At 38.0% G+C, this 25463-nt stretch overlaps 1 protein-coding gene across 10 annotated transcripts in view; it reads left to right on the plus strand.

The window, feature by feature from the left end:
* LOC108236795 (neural cell adhesion molecule L1-like protein) overlaps positions 1–24895 on the plus strand; it is a 57920-nt gene extending 33025 nt beyond the window's left edge. The window contains exons 15-31 of one of the 10 annotated variants that reach the window (XM_037976840.1): positions 926–1050; positions 1149–1253; positions 3032–3229; positions 3829–3899; positions 4015–4237; positions 4999–5114; positions 6133–6337; positions 9288–9410; positions 11168–11350; positions 15530–15568; positions 15961–16023; positions 16493–16606; positions 16910–17071; positions 17405–17581; positions 18592–18661; positions 18837–18906; positions 23835–23966. In XM_037976840.1, the coding sequence (XP_037832768.1) occupies positions 926–1050; positions 1149–1253; positions 3032–3229; positions 3829–3899; positions 4015–4237; positions 4999–5114; positions 6133–6337; positions 9288–9410; positions 11168–11350; positions 15530–15568; positions 15961–16023; positions 16493–16606; positions 16910–17071; positions 17405–17581; positions 18592–18661; positions 18837–18906 (2044 nt within the window). In that variant the 3' untranslated portion in view covers positions 23835–23966. Of the gene's footprint in view, positions 1–925; positions 1051–1148; positions 1254–3031; positions 3230–3828; positions 3900–4014; positions 4238–4998; positions 5115–6132; positions 6338–9287; positions 9411–11167; positions 11351–15529; positions 15569–15960; positions 16024–16492; positions 16607–16909; positions 17072–17404; positions 17582–18591; positions 18662–18836; positions 18907–23834 lie in introns of all 10 variants that reach the window. The other 9 variants (XM_037976841.1, XM_017417743.3, XM_037976837.1 and 6 more) reach the window with 9 other exon arrangements.
* The last annotated feature ends 568 nt before the right edge of the window (positions 24896–25463 follow it).

Here is a 25463-nt window from a genome sequence, read left to right on the forward strand (position 1 = left end):
ACATTACTGCCCCCTATATGTCAAGAGGACAAATAACACATTTTCTGTTCAAATTGCCAACCCGCCACAGTGGCGTGTGTGTTGATCAAATTCACCCGCCACTTCAAATATTTACCCGCATTTGGCGGGTGGCGGGTGCTAATTTCCACCCCTGGTTTCTATTAATCTTTTTTGTTGTGTTTCTGATCATGATGACTGTATTCAGTGTCTCCACCTGTAAGTTGTTGTCACAGTAAAAAGAAGCAATAGCTGTGTGGCCACCAAAGGATCTTATTTGTCCTTTTTTGATGTTTTCAAGGGAGTGCTAAGCTCTAACAGTGACTTAATACTCTGTTTGGGTAATAGATATTAGTCAGGTGTTGTCATGAACTGCTTCTCGTACTTGATCCCAAAAAAGAAGCTAAACTGTAACCAACAACTCTAACCTCAGAAATATCATATAGGTTGTGCAAACTCTATTTTATAAACCTTTACATAACCATCAGTTTGGCATTACACCACATAGAACTCTACGGTTATGTGTAAGTGCTAATAGCAGCAGCAGCAGCAGCTAGCTGTAACACAAATGGTGCAACATGGGACACTTCCTGCACAAATATGGTATTTCTTCTGGAAAAAACAGTACAATTCAAAATGGACATCAATGTAAGGTTTATAAACTAGCATTTGCATTAAATGCTATATGATTTGTCAGTTTGGAGTTGTTGTAAAAAAGCAGCAATCCTCTTTGATCTGAGTTCGTCAGTCTGGTTACAGTGAAACTCAGTTAATCTGATGTTGTTCAAAGAGTTATCTACAGCAGGTAAGATGTTCAGAACCTTCCCAGTGAACCCTACCTCAAATGATTGGAGCTATACCTTTTAAGTTGTTTCTTTGCCATCAAAAAAATCTATAATAAAGTAAAAAAAAGTTCCTATGTGTTCAGATACAGCGTGAAAGGTGGCCTGCTGCAGATCATGAATGTGAACCTGAGTGATCAGGGAACTTACACATGTATCGCCAAAACACATCTAGACGAGGACGCTGCCACTGCTGTACTAACAGTCCTTGGTAAGATTTTGTAGGTTGTTTTTTATTTTGATAAGTTTCTTGTCTACGCCATTAACTTACCTTTTGCACTTTGTGTATCCTAATGACTGGTGTTGCAGATGTTCCAGATGCTCCAACAAAATTAAAGATATCTGACATCAAGAGTGAGACGAATATTGTTCTGACTTGGGTACCTGGGAGTGATCACAACAGCTCTATCACAGGTAAAAGTTTGAACTGAATAAAGTGGAATATGTGAAGTTTGATATAGGGTGCGAGTGGGTGGAGTGCTGAATAATTTATAAAGAAACCACTTTTTTTCCAGAGATCAGGAGCAGCTGCTTGTGCGCTCTACTTTTTCATTCAGTTTGATGTTACATTTTACTTCACAACCTATAATGATGGAAATATGAATACATAATTTTAAAATTAGCATAGATTTTAATGTATTTATAGAGAAACAAAACAACATATTTGTTATTTTTTTGTACTTATAATGTACTTTTAAATCTATAATACATAAGATCCCATATGCTTCAGTCAAAAAATAAATCAGAATCTTGTTAAAGCAGCTTACGCTCAGTTTTACTTCTTGAGTGTAATGAAATATTGATAACAAATATGTATGTAATTGATATATACACTTATATAAGAAAGAAACCCGTTCTTGAGTAGCAATTCATCACAAATACAGCTATCAATAAAAGAAATATCTGTCTTTTTATTGTATGCAGAATTTGTTTTCTTTTTACAACGGACATTTACTTCATATATTATTATAAATGAATACATTTAGTCATTTTTTTCTATATTTTAATTTTTTTAAATAAATTGTATAGCCAAAAAAGTACACAGTAACAATAAATTTCACCAAGGTTATGGCTATTATACTTTTAAGATTGTCCACTGATTAAGTAAAGAAATGTTTAAATTGTCTTGGTAAAAGTCTTAACATATTTAAATCTAATAAGTTTTGTTATTTTCATCTTTACCATCATTCAATACAGGTTTTGTTTCCTTGAGACTTAAACAATTTTTAATTAAACCTCTTATTTTAATGGAATGTTTTTTACTGTCTATGTAGACATTTTGTTTACTTACAATCACAACTTTTTCAAATATATTTTTTTTCTAAAAGCTTACCAGAAAGAATAATGTCAAAACAGATTCTTATCATAATAATAAATTCCAAAAACAAATTAGCCCTTTTCTAAAACAAACGAGAAACAAGTCTGTTCCCTGTTATGATTCCCAGCACTTAACATCTTTTTGCAGCCTTCATTTGCGCGCGCTTGCATACTTTGTTGTGTTTGGCTCTGCATGTCAAATGTAAGACATGCACACTACAGAGCGTGTTTTGATTTTTATTTCACACATCTTGTTGCACAACATCAGCATTAAATCTAAAAAGCGCACAATGCAGGATGTGTGGTTCAACGCAAATGAATAAAGTGAGTGAAGATATCGCTAAGAGAAGGTCTTCTTATCTGCATCATATCTCACCCTCTGTGGGAAAGTGGCTCAGGCTCCATTCTTACCTTTTCCTTTAGGCTTTGCTGCATTTCTTGGCACAATGCCACCAAATGTTGATATGAGGAAAAGTGTGACGCCTTCGGCTTATTATGCCACCTACATGCATGTGTGAGCTTGCATGTGTCAAACAAAACCAGGACCTAAATGAATAAAACTCTTCTGCAGAACTGTGGCAGGCTCAAAATTCCACAGTATTTTATATGAAATCCATAACCTTTGATTGAAAATAAACTGGGGGGAAAATCCAGTTAATGGTATCACAGTAATTATGAAAGAAGTCAACAAAATCTAGTTCTGAGTGAGGATTTTACCTCCTGACCAGAACTAGCTGTCCCTGTGGTAATAAACCAAGCTGCTAAATTAGACACCAATTAGAGACTAATGACTACCCTTTCTGTTTTTATCAGCTGTGACTATTAGCTGTATGGTGATGACTGAATGTGTGTGATTGTCTCTCCTGTGTGTACAGAATTTGTGGTGGAGTATGAGGAGAGCCACTGGGAGGCTGGCAGGTGGAAGGAGCTGCAGAAAGTCGTCGGTAACCAGGCAACAGCTGAGCTCTTCCTACAGGGAAACCTTAACTACCAGTTCAGAGTGTATGCCGTTAATGCCATTGGACCTGGACCACCCAGCGAGACCACTGAGAGATACCCAACACCCCCTGCTGGTGAGGCCCGCTTTATTTTATTAGCATTTTCTGCTCAGGTTATTTATTGAATGTTAAAGCATCCGGCTTTGAACCTTGTTTTTCCTCACATAATGCCAGTCTAAAAGTCAGCTTTCGACCATAATAGTTTGTAGCAGTAAGGGGGGTGATTATTTTAAGGTCACTGAAGCCCTGGAAATGTTATTTCCAGTCAGGTTGCTGCTTTTTAGAATTTTTGCAACATAAATATGAATCCTGCTAGTGCAGTTATCAGGTTACAACAGGCAGTCTAAAGCAGTGGTTCCCAATAATGGGGTTGGGACCCCATTCTGGCTCACAAAACACCAGGTTTGGTGTCCTGAGATAATCTAATTACAAAATTACTCCTACTAGCATAGTTTGCAATAATTGTTACAACAATAGTCTTTATGGGGGAAAAAAGAAGCATAATATGAGTGGAATATTGTGTTGTCATTATGCCCTTTTTTAAGCAATATTTGTGTAATTCACTATTTGGCATTACAAATCTTTTACATTATTGTGGGGATCAGAAGCTAAATGATTTGGAAACCCTTGTTAAGAATTAATTCAGTTTTGTAACTATATGATTTTTTTTAAAGCCCCTGACAGAAACCCAGAAAACATTAAAATTCAAGGGCATCTTCCTCATCAAATGGACATCAGTTGGGACGTAAGAAACTTATTTATGTATTTTTGTTTTCTACAAAGCATTTTTAGGATCATCAACTAAGTACTTCTTGTTTCTGTGGGGTTATTTCTAAGTCAATTGTCCACTTTTTTTGTAGCCACTCTTGCCAATTGAGTACAATGGCCCAGGCCTTGAGTACAATGTGAGCTACAGAAAACTGGGGGTACAAGATGACTGGAAGATGCACCTGGTCCAGAGACCTTCCTTTATAGTGAAAGACACCCCCACCTTTGTCCCCTATGAGATCAAAGTCCAGAGCAGGAACAGCTTCGGCTCAGGTCCAGAACCTAAAACTGTCACCGGTTACTCTGGAGAAGATGGTGAGTTGTATGCAAACATTTCAGCAGTGTAATTTTCTATATTTTTATGGTTTGACATCTTCACAGCTCCTGAACGACATACCCTGAAGTCTATCTGCCTCATCTGATTGTTGATTTCTTTTTCCTCACTTTCAACTTCTTGTGCCATCTTTGCTGACTGTGTCCTCAGTTGTCTTTTGGCATTGTCTGCAGGAAAATGTGTCAGGTTAATTTCTTTTCTTCTTCTATTTCCTTTTACCCAAGGTTTTAACCCTGTTCAGGTGTGCAGAAGTGACTGTTCCTCCCCTCTGACCCTCTGAGGAATAGGAAAAAAAACAACCCTTTTATATCTAGCAGGTGTCAGATAACCTTTGTATAGGAGAGAGATGTCAAATTTCCACCTTTGAGTGAAAAGCTGTTGGAGATTTGATAGATGACAACTCACCATGTGCTTTAGGCCAATACTGAAGCTCTGCTACTTAGGTTTCTTTTATTTGGAGTTCTTCTATATATATTCCTCAAAAATTTGCTTTGATGTTTAGAGTTATGTAGCTTTAATTAGAAAATTAGCTCAAGTATAGATTTTTTTGCACATTTAAGCTTTATGTATGTTGATGTGTGACCCTTATCAGCAACAGATCAGTACAGCACAACCTTTTCCAGAACCTTTGACACATGTAAAAAGAATCTTCGACTTAAGCCATACTTATTTGCCTATTTAATTTAACTTAGTTTATATTATTCATTTATTTTGCACTCATGTGTTTGTCTTTCTTTTAAAGTTCCTACTGCAGCACCGCAGGACGTTGCAGTCGAGATGATCAATTCCACTGCTGTGATAGTCAGCTGGACACCTGTTCCACCAGCCACAGTGCGAGGTCATCTAGGGGGGTACAATGTAAGTTTTTACACTCTGGAAATATAGTCAAGTTTAGTTTTATAAAAACATAAAGTTGTGATATTTTAAAAATCAACCAAATGTACAGGTGACTTAAAAATAATTGGGAGTCTAATTATGAACTTCATCTAAACGTACATGACACGTAGACTACAAATAATAATGAAACACAAGTAAATATTAACTTGTATTCAGTAAAAAACAAAATCACTACTCATTATTTTTGTTTGGTTTGTGAAAGACAGATTTTTAATGGGACAATTTGTTTTGTTATGTGAGTTTAAAGCAGCACATCTTCTATTTTATGTGCTACACGGATGCACTCTTAGTCTTCTAAAATATTTTACAGTAAAGTTCCTATTGAGGCATTTATACTGAAACTGAGCAGTCACTTTTTATATGAGCACACAGAGTTGTTCTAAATGTAAAATTGTAAAACAAGAAACAGATCTGCACCACTTGTGCAGGGCAAGCTTTAACAGTGAGACTTTCTTCTTGTACTCACACAGTGAGACATGAGATTTTTAGGGTTGGATTATAAGCTTAAAAGTGAAATATATTGTATTATGAATGTAAAAAACAGCAAATGCATTTTCCATTGTTTAGTTTGTGCAAATTTTATTTAAAACCACACCATTTTTGTTTCTGTTTTTTTGGAGGTATTCACAAGTACCAATAAAGTATTTAAGTTGGGTTTAACTTTTAATTGTTTCTGCAGCTCAGGTATGACACCTGGTGGTTTTCCAAGGCTGTCTGTTGAAGTTTTAGACAATAAGTTATATTGCACATTTCATCTTTGCTAAATTCAATAATTTATCATTTTTCACTGTTTTTTTTATTAATTATGAGTTTATTCTGTTGTCCATTCGGACATTGACATTATAAGAATGCAGGTGGCACTGTGTATTGTAAAACAGAAGAGTGTGAAGTAGCTACTTCATTATCCAAATTTGATTCGTTGTTCTTCTTGCTCTCCATCTTTCCATCTACCTACCGCCTACATGCCACTATTTCACAGGTTTACTGGCAGAGGCTCAAAAGTCTCCTGAATCCTGGCAAGATTTTAAATAAGTCCGACTCGCAGTCTTTTCCTGGAAACAGGAGTCATGTCATCGTGCCAGGGCTTGAACCATTCTCAGAGTACAAACTCACAGTCAACGTTTTTAACAAGAAGGGAAAAGGGCCCAGGAGTGATCCAGTAACCTTTAATACTCCCGAGGGAGGTGAGATAACACAAATATACACCTAATAACCCCACATGCTCCTTTATTCATTTGCTTTACTGAGATGGGTGCACAAAAAAAAAAATAATGTATATATACTTAATCTTTAAAGAGAATTGTTGCACGACTTTATGTTTCAGTCTAAAATAGAGAAAAACCTGTTTTGATTCAAGCTTCCAAAAAAATAAAACAGCTTTGATTCAGACTAGTGCTAAGACATATAGGTTCTCACCTTTGAACAAAATGCTACTAGAAATGTATTGTTTATCCTTACACATGTGTTTACCTCAGTTCTCTGGCCTTGTATCACATTTCATATTGATTTTATATTCTCACAGCTTATCCGTAAAGCCTAAGTGGCATTTTGCCTGACTACTTCTCTCTTTACTGACCTGCTATCTGGCCTTCAGACACTGAGATTAAAAGATGGGAGTCTGAATATTTCCCTCCAGCTCACAGTTTTTTATAAGAGTGTTTTTGTTGCCTCTAAGTTTGAGGGCATTGATCTCAACCAGGGGAAGAAAAAAAAAGGTGAAATGCTACTTTCCGGGTCAGGGGTGACTCTTTGCCACAAGCAGAAGAGTTCGTGTACCTCACAGTCTTAATCATGAGTGATTGTAGGATGGATCAGTGGATCGGAGCCCTCTCCACACTGAGGTTTGTTGCTCTGCTCTGTCTGTTACTGATCTACATTCCAATCCTCTCCTATGGTCATGATGTATGGATCATGACTGGAAAAAAAAAATCAAGATTCTGAATAGAAGCAGCTGAAATGAGCTTCCTCTGTAGTGTGGATGGGCTGAGCCTTAAAGATAAGGTGAGAAGAGCTGTCATCTTGAGGGAACTCGGAGTAGAGCCACTGCTCCTCCACATCGAAAGGTGAGGTGTCAGCTGAGGTAGTTCGGGTCTCTGATTAGGATGCCTTTTGGGCGCCTCCCTCTGGAGCAAACCTCCAAGGAAGAGCCAGATCTCATTGAAGGGATTATTTCTGTCCTGGGAACAGCTTGGGATCCCACAGGATGAGCTGGAGAGTGTCTCTGGGGAGAGGGATGTCTGGATTTCCCTCCTGGACCTGTTATCTCTGTGTTACAACCACTTCTATGGGGGGAAGGAAATGGATGCATTGATAGATGTTTGTTTTTTACATTTTTGCTATCAAAGCTCCAACACGTTGAAACTTTGTCTTTTGATCTCAGACACACTTATTTCATTTTTGCACAAATCTCCATAAAAGTACAACATGTAATTTTTTGACAGTTGTATTTATGCCACAAGTATGAAAGGATTTAAATATTAACTTTCTCACAACAGAGTTGTTATCATAAGAAGCATTGTAACATTAAAGTAAATCAACAAAAAGAGCAGTTGTACAGTTAATGTGTCATTTATATCCTCCTGATTTCCCATGGTTCAAATTTACTTCTTGTTGTGAACACTTGTAAAACTGAATATCCCCCACCCCTTGTGTACAACTGAGCTAACTCAGTGATTGCTTTAAAGAAAGAAGACTTAGTGCAAAATAAGTTTGATTAAAATTTTCTGTCTTGAATTTTATTTTTTTTTTGAATTTCTTAGGAACGCTTTAAATAATTTTCTAAAGTAATGTATCATTAGTTTATCTTTAGTATTTTAGTGTTTAAAAATGTCCTTCCTAATAGACATTTAGAGTTATTTCCATCATTTTGTTCTGTTTTTCAATTAGGACAGGAAGGAATTCATTATCAGAGGCACAGAATGTTACCTCAAATTGTTGAAGGAAATTCAACTCCAGTGTACAGTTTGTCTTTGGATTCTCAAAAAAATACTTTATCAATTATATGTAAGGTCTGTTACTTAGAGAATGTATGTTGAAACACATTAATTAATTGGATTAATTGCAATAGAGCATTAATTATCTCCTGATTCAGTTTTAACATGAATTGCTCTATGCCTACAGCTTTAAAATAATAATGTATTTTTCCCAAAACATTTTTGCAACAATTGGGGAAGTTAAAAAAATGTTGCAGCATTTGTTTCCCTTGTAGTCAGTAGGATAAGAGTTTGATCTTTAGCATCTTGGTGCATGCTCTGATTGGTTGGATTTTCCTCAATAGATAGAGCCTGACAATCTCCTCTTTGTGTTTGCCCTTAAGGCCCATCTGTTGTTCAGGTGGACACTCAATTACCTGTAGTTTTCTACATCTTCAGCCTCCTCAGTCATGATTCTTCTTGATAAGGTTTTGTTCAGTGTTATCACAGAGATACGTGCGCGACAAGGGGGCAGAAAGCAGGTCTCGCCTCGGTTTGTTTGGCAGAGTCAGGCTCCTAAGCAGAGGTGGCAAGGCCATTTACTATCCTGTGTCCCCAAAAGGATAGATGGAAATAGTTCTATATTCTGAGGGGCTCACAATCTTTTTCCATAAAGAGAAGAAGATTGTTTATTTGAGTCATAAAACATGTTGGCTGGGGTCATTTATGTCCAAAAAGCAGCAGAAATTGCTGCAGTGCCCACTTTAAGCCACAAAATGCAAAACTAACTTGTGTCCTAAGCTTTTGTCTGTCAAGTCAACCTCCATCTCCACTGTTTGGTCAACATTTAGAAGGAGATAATCCAACCGGTCCATTTTAAAGTGTTTACCAGTTTCTTACTCTGAGTCCTGCCTGTCTCCAGTGGAGGTTGAACTTCAGAGATGAAGCTGAGATTGTACTTTAGCTCTGAAAACAACTTTTGGAAAGTAACAGGGACAGAAAATTCCCAGTTCATCATATACACCATAGAGATATCTCTGAAACAGACTTTGTTTGGGCCTACTTTCTTTTCTTTTTCTTCTATAATATTTTTGTGGTATTATTTCTAGACCTTGTATAAATAATGATGAGGACTGTGATAATGGTAATTAATTAATTTTTTGTTGATGTTGCTAAGTGTCCTACCTGTACAGTAAATGCATTATTGTATTGGTCTTTACAGTTCCAGGGTCAGTGCCCATATTGACCACCTCCAACACTCAGAAAAACTCAGTATTGCTTGTGTGGGGACCACCGCTGGTGTCGAATGGCATCCTGTCTGGTTATTTCCTGCTGCATCACCTCCGTATGTACACACACACACACACACACACTGCCTGTTCATATACCCGTTTCAGATCTTTGAACTTATGGGACTTTTTTTCATTAATACTTTTCTCTTTATTGTAGCTCAGTGCTTCCTCTGTTGTGCGAAGTGTTGTGGGCGAACTGTAAGCTTGGGTGTTGTGTTGTTAGTAGAGGGGATGTATGAAAGGAAAATGTCAGGGGGAAGAAGATGTGGAGGGGGCGGACCTGTGATCTCACAGTTTATCTTTACACTTACAAAAGGTTTGTTTCCTATTCTGCAAATTCAAAAAATCCACCTGCATAAACTTCTGCTCTACCCTGTTTTTTTTTCTGTTTTTCTTCCTTTGTGTGTTATCTCAGCAGACAGTTGGTGGCACTGTTTGACACCGAACGCTCCACCACACGTGTAGCAGCCTAGTTGTGCATTCTACCTAAGATTGTGGTTCAACAGTTCCCTCATTGTTTCTTATCTCATCTCTGCCTGGACTCCAGGTTTTTGAGGGTTTTTTTTTTCCACAGGAGAAACATTTAAGCCCTCGCTGGTTGTGCCTCTTGTGTAAATTTCACTGGCATTTATCTCTCCTCGTGGAAGATTTCTCCTCATGCAAGAAAGCGCCTTTATCCTGTAGTACTGTTAGGGTGAACGAGTGAGTGAGGAAGCTTTCATTACGATCTCCGTTTTCAAAGCCTGCACTCGCGTTTGCTGACATTTCTGAAGTCTTTTGTGTGAAATGTGAATGCAGAGACAGCCCTTCGCCGCCTCCATCTGCACCCACGGAGACTGTCCAGCTCTTCACAACACTTGCCCCCCCCCCTCTTCTCCTCTGTATCAGATGTCAGACTTTACACATTTATCACCACACAGTGCAATCTGTGGGCATTTGAATGCTGTTGCTTTTTGTTGCTTGTTTTATTTGTTTTTTTATTTTTGTTCAACGTGCATTTAAAAGTCTGTTCATACCTAATTGCATAAATAAAATCTAATATGTTGTGCTACGGAATACGTGCAGTCTGCACTTCCAGTTGGTTCGCAAAGCAGCTATGTGATGAATGAATGAGTAATGTGTTGTCACCAGAAAAATTTAAATATGCAGCGTTTTGTTCCATGTGGACAAAAGATTTGGCACATCAACTCTCACCTGCTTTTTCCCAACATTTGCGCAGGAGTGACATCACTGAGGGAGGCTTTCAGGAAAGAAGTCTGCACACATATTGTACTTTGATGTATCATACATGTTTGGTGTTATGCTGTGCTACAGGCCTTGGGATTGCCACCCGTCTTTTATCTTTCTCGTACTTCCCTGTATTCACTTGTATCTCTTTGTCTTATTTCCTCTCAGCTGTACCATTTTTCCTTCTTGCCTTTTTTTTCACCTTTTACTTCTTAATGTCTCATAATTTTCAGTTTCTCTTGGTGTTCTTTTTTTCCACATCTCCACTTCCTCTTTTTATCCATTGCCACTTGTTTACACCGCCATCCTCTTGAGTTCTTCGTTTCCCCCTTTCATCTTCCTCACTCCCGTCTTAATGTATTCCTCCTCAGCTTACCTGTCACGACTAGTATCTCTGATATTCACTTTCCGTATGATCTAGCATGACATCCCTTCGCCTTATCTTCTCTCTCAAACATTGACCCCCATTATAGCTGTGTTGCATTACCATACAACATGACCCACCAGTGAAGGCTTTATTTTTGGTGTTTGGTGGGCCCCGTGTGATCCAAACTGACCTGACATCTTTCTTCCTCGTTTGTAGTAAATGAGACGTCACAGGAGGTGATTGATTCCCAGGAGACGAACATCACTGGGGCTGACATCACGCGGTGGGAACTCACGGGTTTAAAGGAGGGCAGTCTCTACCGCTTCCACCTCAGCGCCTGCACTCAAGCAGGTTGCGGACCTCCACAGGCCCAGGAGAGCAGAACTGTGCAAGTAGAAGGTGAGTAGATTAAATCAGTGCTGGAAGTGGGTCTAATGTTTGCATTGGCTTGGGTTAAGGAAAAAAAAAAAAGTGTTTTTGAGGACAAAGACCAACTGCAGATACATATATCTACAAAATCTTTCTACAGATTTTACTCACATTTTCAGCCTGTCTTAACAAAAAAAAAAGGAAAATCTTGTTTTTAACGCCTTAAACAGAAATAACTTTTATGTCAACACATTGTTCTGCCACTTCATTTTAACAGTACTTAAAACTGGACTAACCCTTGATTTCCTTTTTGCCCCAAGGATCTTCACTTGTAGTCTCACACTTTATATAACACATGAAGGAGCTAAATGAATGTTCGTTAAACTCTCACTTTTTAATGCACAGACTAGGATCTCTTTGATTGCTTTCCCCAGACTGCATTTAAATAGGTGCAGCTGTAAATTTTTGAATGACAACACTTGTAAATGTTCAGAAAATGAGCAGTGGAGAAAATGAAACGGAGATTTTTTTTTTAAACACAAGAAACAAGTATAGTCCAATGAAATTCTGTACAGTTTTTATTGTTTTACATCACACAGCAGGGTTGTAAATTGTCGCTGTTGGGCAGAAACCTTGTAAGTGCAACCTTTGCAATTAAATAAACTGTGTGTTCAGAAGTTCTAAAGCTCTTTAAATCACTTTATAGAGAGCAAGAATAATGCAAATACATGACAAATGAAGATACATTTTTTTTCCAACAGCAACAAAATGGTTTTTGTTTTGTTTTTTTTAGTCAAGCCTATCTGAAAAAGTATCCAAGTAACACAGAGACATAAACAGTCAGTGGTGTAGTCACCTCACAACAGGAAGTTCTCAAGCTGTTTGCACCGTCTCTTCGTCCCTGCTTGTATTCATGTCAACATGCTCAAATAAAATGAAAAAGTGTTTTATCCTCCATGTATTAAGTAAATAATCAAAACTTCAAACAATAATTTGATGTAAGAGTTTGAAAAAAAGTTATGAATTTGTTATATTGTGCACAATTTGGTACTTTAAAGCCATCAAATGCAAGTAATTTAAAAAAATAAACTGCTTCTAAACATAATGTGTAAAAAAACATTTAATTTATTTATTTATTGACGTGTGGAAGCAGTTATATGTATAAATTAGGTACCATGACACCAAATTGTGTAGATTTAATGAAATAGGGATATCTAATTTGCAGTGTGGGCTTTAAATTAATACATAAACCTTGAATGGATATTTGCAACTTTTCTGTGGAGGTCAAAGTAATTTCCTTCTTTATTTACAAAACAAGTTGGAAAAAAAATTCTGTTGAATTTGATATGCATTGGTAATATACAATAATAATATATTAGTAATTGCAGGGGTGGAGTAAAATTTTGAATAGATTCAAGATTCACAGATTTCTGGTAAATCTTTGAAGACAGCAAACCCAGCCCCATGCTGCTGCAGTCAGTCCACTGAGCCATTATGCAGTCAGTTGACAATCAGCCACCTGTGGCTTTCCTTCTGTTCTGTCTGAAAGTCATAAAGATTATATTAGTCATTAAGTCATTAACATCACTTCTGTGCATGTTATAATGAGAACCTATAAAAAGTCAAACTTAATGTTCTCCTTTGGTTAGCAAAAAGTAAGAAAAAAGTTTGATTCTACGTTTTGTTTTTATCAGTTAGTTTTAGTAAATCCAAAAGGTATTTAGGAGTTAGTAAATTAAGGAAAAACATAGTTTTGTATTGCAATATTGTGTAAACCTTCTTTTTAATTGAAAGTCTTATGCAAAACAACAAAAACAAAAAATGTTTACGAGTTAATTCAAAAAGGTTTCCTTGCTTTAATCAGTGAATTTGTGCACTTGAAAAGCAGCACATTTATTTCTGCCTCTGCAGGTGGATTATTATAAAGGAAAGTGATTCACTTCGTTACCAGAGAGACTCCAATTATGCAGGGGAAAATATGTGCATATATAAGTATATTTATCAGTAATCAGCCAGATGAGGCATAAAGGATATTAATTTAAAAAACAAAAAACAAAGAGAAAAAACATTTTTTAAATCTCCTGCTTTTTGAGGGGCGCAAGGTGGGTGATAATGTTTTCGCCTGTGCCTGTCTGTGCGCTTATGTTCATTTGTCTGTTGTGATAGCAAATTTTTACTAATGTATTTTATTGAAACTCTCAGGAAGTAATCATTGGATGTACATCTACAAATGAACTTTTGAAATAAACCTAATTCAAAATGGCTGTGAATTGACCTTATCAAACACAAAAAGAACTATAATTCAGTCTTTACAGAGACTGAGCTAACACTTAGTGTGGAAGTAGCTGAGAGTCATCCAAAACTCATATTCTGACTGCTAACAGATCACGTGTGAAAAGTTTGCTTTAAATTTTAAAATGAACTGTTGTAGTCACCCCTGTCTGTTAGCAAAGTATCTCATGAACCAGCGGACAGATTTGTAATGAAGCTCCCAGAAGGTCATCATTAGATTACCATCTACAGCTGATTATCTTTTGGAGTTAACCCAATTCAAGATGGCCACCACAGCTAACTGACCTTAGGCAGTGGCTAAGTGGCTATAACTTAGTCAATCTTCCAGATATTGAGCTAAAATGTAACGTGGTACTAGCAGAGAATCATCCCCCTCACATCCTCTGAGCTCTAACAACGACACAAAATACTGCTGCTTCGTCACTCATGATTACAGATTCCCACAGGAACTGTCTAAAGTCTACATGAATCCTCTGAAACACAACTTCTATCAACGTAGCCTCAATAGATTTTCTAAAATCAATGACCTCAAGAGAGAAGAGGAGGCGTATTTTGTTTAGATTTTCTCTAAATTGTGGGGTGTGTAATGATCACAAAAAAACGGAAGCAAGTGAAAACACGTGTCAGCTGTAAAGGACTAAAAACAAAAAAATATATATTTGTCTATAGACCCCAGCAGATGCAGAGCCTCTTTGCATCCGTGGATGTCCAGTCTGAGAGCCTTAAGATGCATCGTTTGTAAATGTGGTCTGGTCGAGGCTTGATGGGGAGAGATAAAATAGTTCTGTTTCAAAGAGTTGTCCTCAGGGCATGTTAGTCACAATGCAGCACAGAGATTTATGGATGCAAGCAGCACAGAGCAGGGCCCCTATAAATCTAGGGCCATATATGTGGAGAAATAGAGTGACGCTGATACAAAATGAATGCATATAAATGAGTGATCTTTGGCTCTGGAGTGTTCCTTTTAGATTTCACTCTTGTGAATGACTGACCCTTTAATGGTAAACATTTGGTGTGTCCAGATGTATTTGTTTGGGAAGCTTCTTATGCAAAAAGAAAAAAAAAAAAGAATTATTGGCTAAAACACGAGGAACAATGAAAGTATAGGACTAAAACAAATAAGAAAGTGGAAATACTCTCTTTTTTTCTCTCTCTCTCTCCTAGAAAATCTCATGAGAAGGTTTCAAACCAAAGACAAAACGCTCTGCACGGTCTGTACCTCAGTAGTCACAAAAAAAACAAAAGCCAGCTCCTTCAGTGATGAAATGATTTGCTTTTACAGGTAAACTAAAAAGTTTAGATATAATTACAACAGTCAAGTTCTAATTTCATTTGTAGACATCACACTATTCAGCAATCAGAGCAAAAACAAGCCGAACACTAAAAAAAAACTGCAAAGCTTTTTATTGAAATGTAAAATAAGACTGCACACATAATGTCTATGTTTAATAATCAAGGAACAACATAAACAAATACTAATTTAGTTGATAAGAATATGTCAAATTAAAATTGCCTATAAACGAAAAGCTTTTTATGTCTTGTTTTACAAGCTTTCTTCAAATTTATTCCAAAATATATCCAATTATTTAATGTTTAAAGATAAACTAGAATAAATCCGATGTTCTTCTGTTTTTTCTCTTGTGTAACATTAGAACTTCTAAAACATGTTGTTTAACAATAAAAAGCATATATAGCAGTAAAGTTCTCTACCAACCTCCAAATTTAAAGCATCACTACAGAGAAATATGTTGGTGGTGTAGTTATTTATTATTGCACGCTGGTGTGTGTGTGTGTGTGTGTGTGTGAGGATTAACCGATGTGTGTGTCGCTGCCCGCCTGGTCTATAAACCTTGAAGCTGGCATTCCATGTATCTGTAATCTTCTGCTGTATTTCATTTTCCTCTCTTTCCTCTGAAGATCCATCCCGGTCTCCAGCTGTGGCCCCTGTTCAGAACAGTATGTATCACTGCCTGCAGCTGATGTAGCCACTCTGGAGATAGACAAGGTTGTAGGCGTGCTGTTGGTGGAGCTGGTTGTAGCCTCGGCAAACGATTGTCCTTTATGTTTTGTTTGAACAAAATCTTGAGAACGCTTGAATATATAATTCCAGGGGAAAGAAAAAGAAACCGTTTGCGAGAGTTGTGGTTTGAGTCTCCAGTTTAGATTCCCTGTGTGTCTGTTGCGAGTTTTCCTTTTGTAGTTCCTGCCATTAGCACAATTTCCCCACTTGCTCTAACATCTCTGGCTATATGTAGTCTGTAGCTCTCGCTTGTTGCACTTTACAGACTATTAGAACTGACAGCATTGTAGCAGGAAATCTAACATCTGAAGTTTCCCTTTCATTGCAGATCTCAACTGCTCCCTAACTGTTCCCAGCTCTATCACAGGCAATTCTTCTCATTTTCCTTTAGGTACATCGCTCACACCCACGCACTCGCAGCCATGTGATCTCAACCTGATATATCTGAACTTTCTAGTCACAGTAAGGTTCGAGACGTGGAGTCATTTCAATCTGTTCTCATATCTGCTCTTGCTGTGAGGGGGGGGTTCGGGAAATGTCAGCTTTTGCTAAATACAGAATGAAGACTAGATGTCAAGCCTTCCCTAAGGTCTATATATCTGCTCTTCATGAGTCCCAAATCCAGCTCCACTCAATTAGGTCTGGGGCCCATACTTGGCTTTTGAACTGTCTTCTTGAAGGGTTTTTGCAAAACGCGCTGTTCTCAAGCTACGGGGTATCCTGTTTGCCTTTGCTAATCCTCTTTTCCTGCCTTCTCTCTCCTTTTCTCTGTGCCTGTCTGTCTGTTTTCTCTCTCTCTCTCTCTCTCTCTCTCTCTCTCTCTCTCTTTTTCCTCCTCCTATTTCTTCTCTCTTTATCAGTTCCAGCTCTGTTGAACATAAGCTCTTATGTGAGTGACACCTTTGCTAAAATCAGCTGGACGACCGAAGAGGAGCAGGAGGACTTTCAGCTTTATGTGGCTTATATGAATAAGCGTAAGCTACTTTTCCTGTCCCTGACTTGCTAAACATTGATAGGAGCTTTAGGTGACATTAAGTGAAGGTATATTAACAAGTAAAATATACATATAAGTTCCCTGGCTGCTTTCATCATTTCACTGATTTTCTCTAAATGTATTATGGTTACGTAAGGTTATTTATAGTGCCACAAATGTGTTTGATAGCTTAAAAAGCATTTAGTTCTTGGTAACCACTCAGCCCTATATTCTTTGCTTGCATTAAAGCTAATACTGTGCATGTTTGCTCCTTGTGCACCACTCCTTGTGCTTGGTTGTTTAGGTGATGGTAACTGGCACCTTTCAGAGGCAGTAAACACTTCCCAAAATTTCCACATTATTGATGGGCTCAAACCCGGGACACTGTACACCGTGCGACTCATGGCTAAGAAGCTACTTGATAACGCTAACCTTTTTGAAGACGTTATCCAGACACGGGTCACAGGTGAGGGGACAGGAAGTGTCACTGTCAGTAGAGGTTTGTGATTAAAGATCAGGTCTCATTGACAAACTAACTGTGAGTTCTTGACTGTGGTGAACGTGTGAATTTGTACGTTTTTCACACATTTTTGTTTTCTTCTTATTTAATATTCTCTTCGAAGAGAAAGCGTGTTACAGCTGAAGGGAATGTGAGTGTAATGCATTCTGAAAACATTCTTTTTTGGGCTCTTACTCAAAGATACAATTGTAGGAGGAATGCTCATGCTCAAAACTACCAGTGTGTATCATTAATCCTTGAGCTCTTTGTCTCTTTTTGTTGTTTTTTTTTTGCTCTCAGGTGTAACCAGTCGGATGGACGGCATTTCAACTCAGCGCTGGTTCATCGGGACCCTGTGTGCCGTGGCCTTGCTCACCCTCATTGTGCTCATGGCATGCTTTGTGCGAAAAAACAAAGGTGGCAAATATGCAGGTACGCCGCCACCTCAGCAACAAGACATGCTGTCCATGGCGAAAGGTCAGTTAGCCTTGAACAGTTTTTTGTTTTGTTGTTTTGCTCAGGAGTCAAAATTCAGCTGGGAAAATAGTCCTTAAAGAAGATATAAATCAGATTAGAAAATGGCATCTGATTATCTCTGACCTTTTTTAACACCAACAGTTTTTAAGGGGGGGGGTTGATGCTTTTTCCAGCTCAACCTTGACCCTGTTTATTGCTGCTTTATGCATGCAGGTTTCTGTCCGGAGTCCAGTTTCCTACACATGCTTGCAGCTATCGTAGTTCATGTTTTTGTTTGTTCTGCTTGGCCCAAGTGATTGCATTTCTTTCCCAGCCAGACAAGTAAGAACCAGCTGACTTTGTTCCTCCCCACCCCTCACATGCACAAACCTTCCTGGCTCTTCTCTTTTATCTTTGTGCTGCCTCGTATCAGAGTCAGTCTCCCTCTCTTATAATGGTTTGTACCTGCAAAGTCTTTCTTTATGCTGTCTTTTTCCCTGTTTCTCCCCACTACTACGCTTCTGTGCCTGCATTAGCTTTTTGACATGGAGTACTGAATATTTCATTGACTTTTTTGGATTCTCCCTTTGCCCATCCAGCTCTTTTCATGAAGCCCCTCTTTTGTTTTCCTGAAAAAAAGCTGGTATCTTTTTTTTAAAGCATATTTACTCAAGGAGCTGACGGCACTTTGTGTATACAGAAGAGAGGCTTTCCATGTAAAGACTTTCAGCAGTGCCTAAAAGATGTTTCTAAACACATTCTGGTGCTTTTTTTTTTACATTTCAAGTATTAAATAAAGTTTTATAAATTAGAATTGAATTAGTAAAATTGGGGGAAAAATACAAAAAGATGGAGGCTGTTTTTTGATTTGTTTGTCTCTGTTAAATGTTAAGCACAAAAAATTGTCTTAATTGTTTACATTTGAAAGATTTAGATGTGTATCATCAAACTACATCTATATCTATACTATAAACATGGAAGTGCTGCTTTTTAACAGTGGTGTTGAATCGGCTTTTCTCTCTTTCTTGCAGTGAAAGAGAAGGAGGATCTTTTCCCTGATGAGGAGTCACAAGGAATGAATGACGAGTTCTTAGAATACAGGTGAGCTGCAGTGGACAGCTAATGTGCAGATGTATGATGAAGACATTTTTTCCTGAAATGCATTTTTCTAAGAACAGCAGTGCTCTGTAACAACCACATGGAAACTATTTTTTGACGAGACGAGAGACAAATTGATCATAAATCACAGAAATGTTTTTCCTTCTCATTCTAAAAGCAAACCACGCACTCGTGGCCTTTCCCAGGATCAACCTGGAAGCCAGTGTTCTCAACATTTAATGAGCTAGGTAATCGCACAGCGTGCTTAAGAGTAGTGAAAAACTCGCAGCTTAAGCTTTATTTTTTTTCCCCCTTTTAGCTAGAACTGTGTGCTTTTACGCTGTGGTGAGTTTTTGATGGTGTGCATGTTTTAGCTTTTTGGAGTGAATGAAACTGAACTCTATTTTCATGCTAATATGTGTTCAGATCGTTTAATTTAGTGTATATGTGGTGTCTTTAGTTGTTGCTGTGTGCTAGACAGCTGACTAAGTGTATGTAGACAATGTCTGAAAGCTGTGCTTGTGTCTTTAATGAACAAAGGATTTTTACTGCTATCCCATAAAAGTTTGATGACCAAAGTTCACCAAATACCTTATGACTCTTTTGTGTTAAAAGAGCTCCCAGCAACACTGAAAAATACACCCCTGTATATATGGGCTGCAACTGAAGAAAATGGGGGACAAAGAGAAGATTAGAGCATCACTCAGTGACAAACCACATGATCTTTACATGTGGAAAATCATGTTTTCACATGAGAAAACACATTAAATGAACGTGAAATGTAAAATACATTTCAAACTTAGTTTTAAGACATTGCTAATATGTTCATGTGATCACGTGTTCACTTGGTTTTCCACATGTCATCACATTTAAAAAAAAAAAGTAAATTCACGCAGGGTTTTTTTCTTCCTGTAAGGGGTTTAAAGTATAATCACACTGTACACAAGTTAGCTGAAAAGAAAATAAGAAAACCCCTCTTATCAATAAAACTTTGATTGTTTTTTTTTTTTTCTTTTAATCAGGCTCACTGTACAAATCTGACCCTTTTAAAGAATATTTTACATTTGGAGTAACATTGCTAATTGCAAGCAAATAAACACAGATTTGTATTATCACTCTTCCATGACAAAATATTTAACATTTTTAATATTTCTAAATAACATTTCATCATGAACTATAGTCCAACCAAGCATTAAAACTTTTCCTTTTCTTTTTTGGGGAAAAAAGTAGAATTGTTCCAGTATTAAAAAGACAAAATAAAAGTGTCAACTGCAAAACCCTCTGCAACCCCAACAGAGCTACTTTTACCATCAAAGTGCTTGTTTTTTTTTTACCACTGACCAGCCATTTGGAGGTCTGCAGTCTTTTACCACCATTTTTAGATCAAAAGTTTTAAACTGGATTTTTACACTTGGGGACACCTGCTAAAAAGTAATGAAATCTGTTTCCCTTTTCCAGCTGTAAAATGTTTACCCGTAGTCCTTTGGGGGCTTGAAGAACTAGAGTTACATTCAGCTACCACTATTTCCAAAAGTAAAAACCAATAAGCTGTGGCAGGATGAAGAGAACTGTGTTGGACCACAGGTTCTGATGAGAACTGCTTTCTGACATAATAAGTCTAGTTTACTCTTTACTGGTCTGGGTCTGAAGTCCCCCCACTCAATGGAACTGAGAACAAGCTGCTAAGTTTCTTAGTTTCTTGCAGACTATCAGACTAAAATCTATCAGTCCCTGTCATACGTTAGGCTGTTGCTTTCAGTTTTAGACTCTTCATGCATGATGTTATAGTCTGTTACAGAAAAAGCAGTGTTTCCTACTCTTACAGTTTCATTTCTGATTGAAGCCAGAGCCGTGAACTACCCTCAACAACTGCAGAGCCATTTGACATGGCAATTACACATTTCCTCTTTACATTAAAAATCCAGATGTTAGCAGATCTGAATGGGTTTTTTGATCAGTGGGGTTCTTTACACTGCCACGTATGGAAAGTTTTTTTGTATATCATCCTGATCTGTGTACGGTTCAAAATAAATACAACTGAAAAAAATGACCTGTTACCATCCATATGATGGTTTGCAGGGTCCATCTGTGTACTTAAATGATGTTTTCAGAAAGTCAGCCTCAGCCTGCCATTATAGATGGATAATTATGATTCCACGAATAAACCTGTGATTAGATCTACTAGGGCTTTGCAAACCTCAGAGATAATGCAATCGAAAAAATGACTAATGGTGAGTAATGACTGGGTTGACCTTTGGTGACATAACAGCCTGAACCTGGCCAGGTTTTTTCAAACACATGAAAAATTTCTCAAATATTGCAGCCATTTCACATTTACAGGTTTTAGTTATGATTATCTTTGATGTATTATTATTATTATAGACTATATTATAAACTAAGTTTAAACAAAGGTTTTAGGGTAGAAAATTTACCAAAAAAGAAATCTTTTTTGCATCTTTATTATCTTTGTGACTCATTGCTTTTCAAATCTATCCAATTTCCATTTTAACCACCTCTGTAATATAGAGATATTGCTACATTAGATTACCTTAAAACACATTCACATTTTGAATCAATAGTATTACAGTATTTTGCAGAGACCACAACAAAGGAAAGTACCACTTCAGGTGCACAGATTTGAAATGTATACAATATCTTATATTTAATTAATCATACCTAAATGAAGCATGAAAAATCAGTAAATAAAACTAAGCCTTTGAGCCTCAAGCAGATAGCTGTTGCAATTGAAAAACGTTAATGAATTTCAATTGTTTGCATTGTTTAGATGGTATGATGACAGCTAATTGAATCTTACTTTGTTTGACAGCACTGTGGCAACAGTGTGACAACAGCATGTTTGTTGACCAAAAATCTCTGAAAAAAATCCTCTTCTCTCTGCTTCGATTCAGCTTGTCATCATATTATTCAGAACATGATTACTAACAATTGTGTGGCTGCTGCTAGTTTCATTCCCATGGCTCTTACTAAGATTGCTACTCTGCTAAACAGGGAAATGTGTGAATGAGCCATATTGATGTAGAAACATGTATCCCGATTTGCCCTCCAGTGAGCACATTTCTTGGTTTTCAGTCAAATGACAAAGTGGAATTAATAAGGATGAAACAACAAGATGCTAATTTTTGATTGTTTTGTTAACATGTATATATTTATGTATATGGAAAAAGAGATGAAGTGATGAAAAGAAGTAAACATTGAAGCTATGGTATTTGGTTTAGCTGTCATGGATGGCAAGAACAGTTTAGAGCTCAACATGCAGGGGAAGGCTTGGTGCTTGTTTGTGAGCATTTGTAGTTTGTTTTTTTTTGACTCCAACTAACTGTTTAGAATGCTTCTCATGGTTGGTTTCATGAGGCTGTTTGCAGTGCTGTCCCCCCAGAGTGCCCTTAGCCTTACTGTGATGTTGTTTTGCTGGCTTCAGAGCTAGATTCAGGGCTCTCTTGTGCCCTTTGAATCTCCGAAGGCAATAGACCACCCACTGGTATGCCATGTGTCTGGGGAGCTGACAAGTTGTAATTATGCTTCTGATGATTTCTCCCTCCGACCACCGCAAGAACAGCAGGTGTCATAGCTGCACCAGGTTGTTAGCAGACAGTGTGGTGCTTTTTTATTTTCCTCAACTAATTTAATTGTTTTTATGTTTGTTTTTCCCCCCTCAATGCTGTCATCATGTTCTGAAATTTAATGTTCAATTTGAGGAAATGTTTTCTTTTCAACATTTTAAACAATAATTCATAGAACTCTAAAATTAATGGGGGTAAAAGACAGTTTACACCTGAAGTTTCTTTGCTGCATTCAAACCAAGTCAAGTTGACTCAAGGGCAAGACAAATGTGATTCCTTTCTGTCTGGTGATGGGCTTCTATCTCCTCCCTTTTACCTGTTTGTGAAACTAAAGGAACATTTTTGCATTGAAATAGCTGAGATTGGAGCTTGATACGAACCAAGGTCTTGAGTGAGCTGGGGCTCAACAGCTCTCAGCCCCATTTTGTCACTGTATTCAAAGTCGCTGTGGGCGGGCTGCAGCGGCTGTGGCATTTCACTGCTTTTAGATAACAGCCACTTATCTTCAGCGCTCTAGAGTCGTCATAGAAAAGTAGGCTTGATAAGAAAAAGACTGGGAAAAAAAAGGACTGAAATGTGGACCTTATGTGGTTTGCATCATAAATGGCTTCACAAAGTAGGACAGATAAGATTGGTTATTAAAAGTCCCCGCGAAGGAGACCCAATTTGTAATCTTTCTTTTCAGCGAAGGCTCTGCTTTTAAATCCTGCTTGCAGTACCGTGCTTGTTTTTGACACAAGTGTCAACTGCAATATGCCTCGAGTGGTGCTATCATGTATGAGCCACCTGAGTTTGTATTGTGAGCGCTGGTGTTTTGTGTTATGAATACAAAACTGAAGAGGAAAAGAAGTGTTGCTAAAATGGATGGTTTAAAGAACAAACAAAAAAGAAGAGGGCAGAGGAGGACAAATATCATGCATCGAGGTGACCCCTTGTCTTATAGTGAGACACCTGCAGCTTGGCCACTTGCCCAGCATTAAATTGGCATCTAATCTCCTCGGCTCACGTGTGAGCCCCTGGGAATACCAGGAATGACAGGCTGTTTGTCTGGGATTGCATACGGACCACCTCTTCTCCCCCTCATCCTTTTCCCAATCTCAGCCTTCTTCCCCGACCCATCCTCCCCAAACGCACAAGCCCTCCACTCGGCGTCTTTCTCACTACACTCTGGCAATTTCCATCGCTGACTCTAAAGAGATTTGAAATTGCCTTTGGTCCCGGAGCCTTGGCAATTAGCAATTAGTGAAGTGATTGTAGAAAGACCCCCCTTCTTTGCCTCCGCCTGTGTTCTCCTTCCTGCTGTGCAGTTGCTGCATCTACGCCTGCCTTCTGCCTGTAGTGATGTATAAAACCATGACCAAAGTTATTTGTTTGTGGATTGATGTAGCCAAGCATTTAATAATCTATTAGTAGTACATATGCTAAGCATGCTGGTGTTTGTGTAGTTTTTGATTATACTGTATGTAATACATATACGCATGTATTTGAGATTTGGTGTCAAAGATGTGCACTTCTTTCAGTTTTCCGCCTGCTGAATGATGTTTTTGCTTGTGTCATGCACCACTGACCGTCCCTCTGCTCCTTCTCGATGGCAGTGACAGCGACGAGAAGCCACTGAAGAGAACTAGCTTGTGTTCCAGAGATGACGCGGTTGGGGACAGCATCAGCAGAGACAGCTTGGTCGACTACGCAGATGGAGAAGGAGAGTTCAATGAGGACGGTTCGTTCATCGGCGAATATTGTGGACCCAAATACAGGAGTTCTATTTGCGAGCCCAACGGACCCAGTCCCATCTCTGCCTAAAGCCAGGCTCCATTACCAGTCTTCAAATCCTGTTACAATACATTTTAAATTCTGCTGCCATGACAGTAAACATAGTATGAATAGCCAAATGCGGTAGAAAAAAAAATACTCAGGTATTAGGAAAGTCTTACAGGTGGGAGAAATTTTGCCAGTAGTTTGTAAAAGAAAGGAAAAAAAATCACAGTTACATCAATGGGGAAAAAAGTCAAGTCTTTGTACATACTGTAAAAGAAAGGACTAAAAGATTTTAATTGAATGATTTGTGGTAATATATCAACTTCAATCAAAAGCCTTGGACAGTGACATTATACTGAAACAAAAAGCAAAGGATTTTTCAAAATGATTTTCAACATATAAATAAATAAATAAATAATGCACTGAAAACATTACCGCATATTTATCATTATATAGAAAATAATATATATATATTTCTACAGCACACTCAGCAACAATACAGTACAGTCCAAGTAAAACAGATGCACACAATTAATAATATGATGAATTTGCCTGAATCACATTATAAATGCTCTCTAGTTATTTATAGACTCATCACCCACTTTATTAGCTACATTTGTTTAATTGCTAGTTAACATAAACACCTAATCAGCCAATCACATGGTAGCAACTCAATTCCTTTAGGTATAGGGAAGAAGACTTGCTGAGGTTCAAACTGGGCATCAGAATGGGGAAGAAAGAAGATTTAGGTGACTTTGAATGTGGCGTGGTTGTTGGTGCCAGACGGGCTGGTTTGGGTATTTCAAAAACTGCTGATCTGCAGAGATTTTTACACACAACCATATCTGGGGTTTAAAGAGAACGGTCCAAAGAAAGAGAAAATATCCAGTGAGCGGCTTTTGTGTGGACAAAAAAGCCTTGTTAATGTCAGAAGTCAGAGGAGAATGGGCAGACTGGTTTGAGATGACAGAAAGGCAACAGCAGCTCAAATAACCACTCGTTATAAACAAAGGTCTGCAGAATACCACCTCTGAACACACAACACGTCCAACCCTGAAGCAGATGGGCTACAGCAGCAAAAAAATCACACCAGGTGCCACTCCTGTCAGCTAAAAACAGGAAACTGAAGCTACAATGCGCACAGACTCATAAGACACTGGAAAACCATTGCCTGATCTGATGAGTCTGGATTCACTGAACTCCAGTGGCCTCCACGTTTACCAGATCTCAGTTCCATCAAACTCCTTTGGGATGTGACAGAATGGGAGATTCATATCATGGACGTGCAGCTGAGAGATCTGCAGCAACTGTGTGATGCTATCATGTCAATATGAACCAAAATCTCTGAGGAACGTTTCCAATATCTTGTTGAATCTACATCATGGATAATTAAAGCAGGGGGGTCCAACCCAGAACCAGCTAGGTGTACCTAATAAAGTGGCCGGTGAGTGTATATCCCTCTTGTA

Source organism: Kryptolebias marmoratus, linkage group LG8 (genome assembly GCF_001649575.2).
Source record: "Kryptolebias marmoratus isolate JLee-2015 linkage group LG8, ASM164957v2, whole genome shotgun sequence".
Lineage (NCBI taxonomy): Eukaryota > Metazoa > Chordata > Actinopteri > Cyprinodontiformes > Rivulidae > Kryptolebias > Kryptolebias marmoratus.